The following is an 8,442-nucleotide window of genomic DNA, read 5'->3' on the forward strand; positions in this document are numbered from 1 at the left end:
ACCGTCAAATTACTTTTTGTTGTAAAGAAATTTGTAATTTGCCCCTTTTGAATAAGCGGCATTGTATTGTACAATATAGAACACCCTTAAGGTGTAACACCAGTGTATAATTTTCTGAAAATCTTTTTTTAAATAATTTAAATATTGTTTTGAGCCTTTAGAATAAGGGGGAAGAGATTTTATTCCTGGACAAATTATTTTTTGAGCTTTTCCCAAGCTGCTTTGTTCAATTGTAAGCATTTTCAAACAAAAGTACATTAGTACAGCATACATCATGGGCGTAGCTACAATTTTTGCTTAGAGTGGGCCCAGGGCTGCAAACTCTAATAAAAAAAAATGTCTCGAAATCAACGACTTTGCCAATATAAAGAGTGACCTCGAAAAACCTGTGATTTTCGCCCGTTTTTTCACAATTCGCAGATAATTAAAAAAAAATACATAAAAATATGTTTTTGGTCGCAAATTACTTGTCGTAAAAAACTGAAATGAGCATAGCTTTTAGTATTTTGAAAATTTTAAAAATCTCCCCTACTTAGGGGTTGAAAAAATGCCAAAAATGAAGAATTTGAATATTACCAATTGAATTGAAACTATAGCATGTGAATCATCTTAATATATTTTTTTGGACTTTTTACAATTATTTCTGATATTCTCTATTTTTGGGGATGATTCCACCTCCTGAGCGCGCTTAAGGGTGGATTTTCTAATTCAACATGCTTATGTCAGTCATGAGAATAAATTTTTCTTTGTATCAAGAATCATTCGATAGAAAAATTCACTTGCTAATAGTTTTTATATTTATTGGTAATATTCAATTCTTCATTTTGGGCATCTTTTCAACCCCTAAATAGGGGTGATTTTTGAAAATTTTCAAAAAAGTAAAAGCTATGCTCATCTTAATTTTTTACGACGAGTAATTTGAGACCAAAAACATTTTTATCTATTTTCTTTAGTTCTCTGCGAATTGTGAAAAAACGGGCGATTTTTGCGGTCACTCTTTAATTTGATTCTAAAAAAAAAGGTCACGCAGCAGTCACAGACCTATCGATATGACAGATAATAATAGATCTTTTTTTCTCTTGCTACGCCCATGCCGTCTATCTTAAAATTTTGAAAACGTTTCTTTCGAAACACAATTTTTTAAGCACGGAGCATAATTCCAACAATTTTCAATTCGAATTTTTGAAATAACATTCCGATGAAAAGTATTTATAGGATTTTCGATAAGTTGATTTTAACTTTGTTTATCGACAAATAATTGCCGCTTTTTTGTCAAAAATTGAAATATTAACTTCAATGCTCGCCAATCACAACAATTAATGTTTTCGAAATCCACTACGTATTTCTCTGACTACGAAGTCATGTAGTTACGAGAAAATGTTTTGTTTTTTTCCATATGCAAATTTGTGTCAATTGCACTACGTGCCACAGAGCGCCTCTGATTCAAGAATGCTCGCGAGAATGACTAGCGTCACCATAATTTCATTTATAATACGAGATGTTAACACTGTGACAAATTTTAATGGTGAATTTTACATCGCAATGATTTTTACATTCATTTTATTCAAAAAAAGCCATTTCGCAAATTATTATTTTTTCAAATTTAAAACAAGCCTGTAATATACTTGCATAAATCGAAAATAACTTCAATACCACTTGCCGCACTAAAAAAATTGTAGGAATTTTTTATCGAAAGAATACCAACAATTCTTCTAACTTCTGATGGTTATATTTTACTTATTCTCTTAAAATTGTATTTATAACATAAAATTTCTACAATTTTTCTTGTGAGATGAACAGCTTTGGAGTTATTTTCAATTTATTCATCTTTTACCTTAGGCTAATTTTAAATATTAAAAATGTAATAACCAAAATTTAGCTCGTTTTTCAAATAAAATTAAACATCTTGTTGAAAATAACTGGAATTAAAACATATTTATCCAATTTTCAAAATATTCGTGGCATCGAAATTCTATGATTCTTGACTGTAATTTCCAATATCTCTGCTACTGGTTGGCAGATCTGTGTACTAGTCAAATTTCAATCCATAGCCCAAATTTCATCAATCTATGTCCAACATCTTTAAATAAATGTGATATTTTTTTAAATTTCAACACCCTGTATCTCAACAAGGGTTTCCGGATACATATTTACACTTTTTTTTATCGAGTTAAGCAGTTTGCCAGATCATATTAACACCCTGTGTACCTAATTATGTAAATGTAATTTAACAGAAGATGTAGTAATTTTCTGATTGTCGCCATCTAGATCTTCTTTGTATAAATAAAATGATTAAACAGAGATATCTCTGATTAAACCGCTATAATAGGATGAGAAGGTAATAATTTAATTTTCTTGTATTTATAACGAGCGTTCAAATAAAAACGTGGTCGAAGTTGGCTCTGACAGATTGGACGTAGGGAGTAGCTTATAGCGACCAACTTAATCTCATTTCTCAACGAGCTGTATAGCAGCTGTCAGTTTCAATAATGTTAATGACTATATAACTTTATTTTAAAGAATAATCGTGATAACAATAACAAACAATTAAAGGTGCTGCGGAAAATGTCCCCCTCCTTGTTATAACAATAAATTAAAGCAGCTGCTAAAAGTGTCCCCCTCCTTGTTCCAAGCACTTTTCACACCTGTTCCTCAAAGAATTAAAGACATTTTCTAAGATGCTCGGGGTATTGTTAATTTCACGAATCTTGTCTATAAGTCGAGCCTGCAGATGGTTTAAATCAGGAATAGGCAGTTCAAAAATAGTGTTTTTAAGGTAAGGCCACAAAAAGAAATCACACGGCGTAATATCACATGACCTCGGTGGAAATTCATGTTCAGCATTGATTATTAGTCGATTTTGGAAAACTTCCCTCAACATATTCATCGTCTCGCCTGCCGTATGTGCCCTTGCGTCATCTTGTTGAAAGTAAAAGTTTGTAATTTCGTTTTCTTCCAGCTGGTTAACAAAAGGAGCGATAATTTCTTCTCTATACCTTTGCGCAGTAAGAGTACCATTAAAAAAAATAGGCCCATAAATCCTCCTTCGATTGAGAGCACACCAAACTCCAATTTTTTGAGCGTGTAGAGGACCCTCGACAAAAAAGTTATGTGGTTTTACAGAAGACCACACTCTCATATTCTGTGAGTTTACGTAACCACTTAAATGAAACCAGGTTTCATCAGAAAAAAAGGTGATATTATGAAGTTCACCGTAGTCGTTTAAAAACCATTCACAAAATACAGCCCGTCGCGGAAAATCAACTTCATGAAGTTCTTGCTGACAAGTTAAACGATAGGAGAACAAACGCAAATCTTTTTTTAACACTGTGTGGCAGGCACCGACTGATACTCCCTCCATTTGTGATAAAACACGTACAGAAGTTCTTGGCGCATTTTCCATTATTTGTTGGACATTTTCTTTTAATTCTTCAGTCCGCTTTTTAGGTCGGCCGCTTCCTTCTTTTCTTGTTACACTGCCCGTTTCACGAAAAACATTAACACAACGCTGAACTGCACTTTGAAAAATTTTGTACTCAATAACGCCGGGAAATTGATTTTGAAATTCTATGAAACAATCCTCAATAGAATACTTCCATATTCCATCAATCTTGCGTCCGTTTCAGGACTCTATGATAAACACTTTTTGTTCTTGAGAAAACACCATTTTAAACGCTTTTTAAAACGAAAATATTCAAATTGATAGCGGCGATATAGCGTTTTGACAGATGACGTTTAAATTCATTTGCTATACGCTACGCCCTACGTCCAAATTTTCAGAACCAACTTGACCACGTTTTTATTTGAACGCTCGTTATAAGAATGATGTGCCCCCTTTATGTCAGTCATTTAAAAACTCTAAATAAGAAGGTCGGTAAAGAAGAATTCTATATCAACATTGCTCGTATAGCTTTCTAATATAACCTTAGTTATAAATAGATGGCGCAACGTAATAAGATTATTTTACAAAGGCTTTGGTGTTTGAATGGAGCCACCGGCTTGTTTATGCAACAAAGAACAATGATATTAGTTAAACCGTTATTATCGAATAAAATCCATCTAACAAAAAGCGCAGCTATAAACAGAGAGTTCATATTAATTAAACTGCTATAATAGAACGGAAAAAGCAACAAAGGTAGTTAAATCCGATTGACGTGCCCTCTATACGCGAATAATGAAAGCTTAAAGATGGACGAAATTAGTAGGTAAAGAAGTATACTTTATTTCCCTGCTCGTATAACTGTTTCATATAACTTTTGGAACATAGATGACGCGACATGTATTATTTTACAGATGCGTTTGCTCTTCAGTGAAGCCATCGGTTTTTAACAAAGGGAAAATATTAACTACAGGGTTATAATTCAATGATAACAGCAATATAAAAAATAGTAATGAGAAGAGAAAGAAGAGAAATCGTTGAACGAGATGCTCTCTGGTCTTCAAAGGCCAAAAGTTTTAGCGTAAGTAAGTCATATGCTACAGTAGCTTTAAGAAGTACTGATGCGACGATGGTGTGGAAGTATTAAGATGGTTTTAGAATTGAAATATTTTATATATATAGTTTTTTTATTTTTTCACTCATACAGAAATTTATAACCGATATAATTATAACAAAGTGTTGTCTGATCTAATATTCAAAATCGCTAACGTCAAGGCGGGACTTACATGTCTATACGTCAGAATTTTACTGGCTCCATCTGTCGAGGTTGGATCGAATCATTCAATGTAAGAATATATAGAAACCATTCGTTTTGATTATTTCAATCGTTGTAAATATTCAGTGAATTAACGGTACTACTTCACAGATGGCCAAATCGTAGGTTTAGAAAAAGTGGACATTAGAACAGATTAGAAGTAGAAAAAAAATAGTGTTAGTGTAGTGATGAAACAGGGTGGTCTTGAAAGCTGCGAATTTGTTTACGCAATAGCGGGAAGAAATCAAATCTTTTCTGGTTATCATTTGCGCTCATTCAGCACATTGTAGGTGTATTAATATTGAAACTAAACTGCTGAACATGTAGTTACTAAACTTTATTGTTTGTGGTATACACGTTTCGCACACTCTTGAAAACAGACAGGAAAATGGGAGATAACTGCAGAACTTGCTTAATTCTTGTCGATGAAAACAATGCTATTTCCGTGAATCAGTACGCTGAAAAGTTAAGTTCTCGTCGCATTCAAATAAGCGATATTATAGAGCAGTGTGTATCAGAATTGGTAAATAAACAATAGCAGTGCTTTTTTGTTTCTATATTACGGAAATTTTTTCAGGATTTGGAAATCTCCAACGCTCCGGTAATATGCAATCCTTGTTACGACTCGTTGATAAACATCTACACTTTTAAATTAAAATGCATTCGAACCGAGGAGAAGATTTATGCTTACATGGAGGAAAACAATGTTAGGCTGGGAGAAGGTAAGATAGACCTGTCGAAAGTAATGGGAAGTAGAAACTCCGAAGTTGAGGAAACTGTAATTATATCGGATTCCGAGTCCGTGCAAGAAATAAGCGGATGCGAAAATGAGGATGCATCCGTTACCCGAATAGATAACGTCGTTAAAAATTGCTTCGACGTGGGAGAAAGAGACCAACGAACTGATAAAGAAAGGTAAAAACTGGTGATATTTGAGAGCAAAAAGTGGCGTTTTTTTATTACTTTGTTTATTTCTTCTCTCTACGAGAAAAATACATATTTCTACAGAACTTTTATCCGGAAACTACCCATGTATTTGATGAATCATTCATTTGTTAAGCATTTTGATATCATTTTTCTATTTTTTAAATAACTTGCGTAAATTTAGTAATCTGATTACTAAAGTAGTATTTTCGATTCAATGCCTTGGCAAAGAATGTTTTTTGCAACGACAAAAGCAGTGGCTCTTAGAAATTTTCATTTAAAATTAATTTAAAATTCTGCACCCTGAATACGTGAACTCCGCGTAGCTCGCTCCTACATGTGTAAAGTGTTTACAAAGGTGGTCATGGTTATCGTCGCGCAGTAGTGAAAAACGGAGTGGGGACGGAGTTTTGCTGAAGATTAATCTGTGTTCAAAACATGAAAACTACAGCGATTGTCTCTAACCTCAAAAAAATTATTCTATTGCTGTTGAAAAAACAGTAAAATAGATTGAGTTGGAAAAGATCTGCTACTCTTAAGATTATCAAATTTTAATTATTTACATAGATTTAATAAAAAAAGTCCAAGAATAAAACAAAACGGGCATTACGTTGATTCAAACCTGCCCGCTCTAGAGTTTAGTCTGACAATCATAATATTGTGAGACTCCATGTAGACCCTAACCCCTAACACAAGAAACTCAAGGTCAGGGCCGGATTAACCTATGGTGAGGCCCGGGCAGCTATACACTGGCCGTTTTTCTAAAAAAACAACGATATAAAATTTCGACACGTAAACAGGTTTGTTTGATTCTAAAAAAAGGTCACGCAATCAATTTCAAAACCTAAAAATTTTTTGGTTTGGTTCTAAACAAAAGCTAAAATTCATTTTGCCAGATCTTACCGAGGCCTATGACCCCCGTAGCCCTCCCCCTTTAAGCCGGCCCTGCTTAAGGTAACCAATTTAGATGATTTAGGTTGCCAAAAAAGTCTATTTCATTTTAAGTGTGACAAATTAATTTTAAAAGTTTACGTTGAATATCCACGCCATCTTTTTTCGATAACCTTTTTAAACATCAAATAGTCACTTTTTGGCAGCATAAATACTAACCTAACCTAAGTTTTCAAATTTCATCAGTTTTTCTGCATTTTGCTCCAATTAGTCAATCCAAACCACGTGACCAAATCGGAATTCAATATGGCGTTGAGGGCAAACATTTGTTTGATTCATACAATTTTGTGTGTGCTTTGTTAAGAGTTTGCGTTTTTCTGTTGACTTGGCTTTGTTTTTTGAACTTTAACTGTATAGTGAGTGTTTCGTGGATTGTAGTAAGGTGTCTTTGTTGTTGTCACTCAATATGCAGAGTGATTATTTAAAGAAACTGTTGGTGGAATGTCCGGATGTAGGAGACAGTTTAAAACACCTAAATGTTTGTTACTCTAAACATTCTGCGAATGTTAATTATCTTATTAGCTATATTTACCCATTGTATTTTGTTTAATAGGTATAAAATGAAGCTAACTCTAATCCATAGTTTGGATCCTTTCTGAGTTACGTTACCGGCATTGGTAATACATATCGTTGCGACACAATTCAATAAAAGACGAGTTGAACACTCCCTTAAATAAAACGCATGAATAATTCCTTACAAAAAACTCGGATTAAACACTTTTAACTAAAAACTTCTGGACTGACTTCAATGCATTCTCAATGTAAACATAACTTGTTTGCCCTCAGCGCCATATTGCTTAAAAATTTGACAGGTCGTTGGACTGCCTAATGATACACTCACCTCAAGTTTCTGTTTACTTTAGGTTCTTTTATGATGAAAAATGTATTATTATGCAAAAGAATAATTTTATTCAAGCTCGACAAAACATAATTAAACAGTTGTATCACTAATTTATTGGAATTTGAGGCAGGGTAGTAAGTCTGAGGTGCTTGGATCTTTAAATCACGATAATACAAATTCTTACGTACTCACTTGTTTTGTATGCTATGAATCGTTTTAGCTCTTCTACGCCTGTCGCTTTTCTGGGTGAATCGTACTCCTGCGCTAAATGCCCGTATAAAACTTACAGAAAGGATTTGCTAGAGAGACACCTCCAATACAACTGTAAGCACCCCGGATGCCATGCGTGTATATATGAAAGCGCCCGAAAGTGCCATATGCCTAGGCACATGTTCAAGCACAGATGCAACAAGGCCAAGGGGTATTTCTGCGGACTTTGCAACAAATTTATCACGGAGAAGCGTAATTTGAGGTTACATATTCTGTACAAACATTCCAGTGAGTTTTGGATTACACCTAATATACAGAGTCTTCTTAGTTGATTACGCGTGACCAGACATTTTCTTTGAAACAGTAATTTTATTTCCTACGCGTTAAACTTACTAAAATAATATCAAGATTAACCTAAAAACAATAATCGTTATAATCGTTTTTGAAATCTCTGTACCTGGAACAAGTGAACTGTGATAGGAATATATTCCCTTAGATTTATTTTTATAAATTTTAGGTTTTACGCTACCATACAAATGTACAATAGGAGGTTGCGATGATACGTTCGAAAGAAAATCTGAGTTCAATAACCACATCGTCACACACGTTAGTTACAAACCCTTCATTTGTCAACTGTGTAAGAAAGGGTTTTTTAATGAAACGCAATGGGACAAACATTTGGAAGAGGATCACAAACTCTGTTAGTTTGGAGGATAAGAGACTTGAAATAATCTTGGAGTTTCCCAAGGAATTATTGTTTATTTCGTTCAATTACACGAGAAAAATATAAATATGTGAACAAACGTGTTGAATATATTTAGC

The 8,442-nt window shown here is 33.8% G+C and overlaps 1 protein-coding gene across 1 annotated transcript; it reads left to right on the forward strand.

The window, feature by feature from the left end:
• Positions 1-5,082: 5,082 nt before the first annotated feature.
• Positions 5,083-8,406, forward strand: LOC108917545 (zinc finger protein 425-like). Its single transcript, XM_018724199.1, has 4 exons — positions 5,083-5,217; positions 5,272-5,609; positions 7,631-7,908; positions 8,138-8,406. Exons 1-4 carry the CDS (start codon positions 5,083-5,085, stop codon positions 8,323-8,325), a joined length of 939 nt encoding a protein of 312 aa, XP_018579715.1. The 3' UTR covers positions 8,326-8,406.
• Positions 8,407-8,442: the final 36 nt, after the last annotated feature.

This window comes from Anoplophora glabripennis, unplaced genomic scaffold, assembly GCF_000390285.2.
Source record: "Anoplophora glabripennis isolate ALB-LARVAE unplaced genomic scaffold, Agla_2.0 scaffold80, whole genome shotgun sequence".
Classification (NCBI taxonomy): domain Eukaryota; kingdom Metazoa; phylum Arthropoda; class Insecta; order Coleoptera; family Cerambycidae; genus Anoplophora; species Anoplophora glabripennis.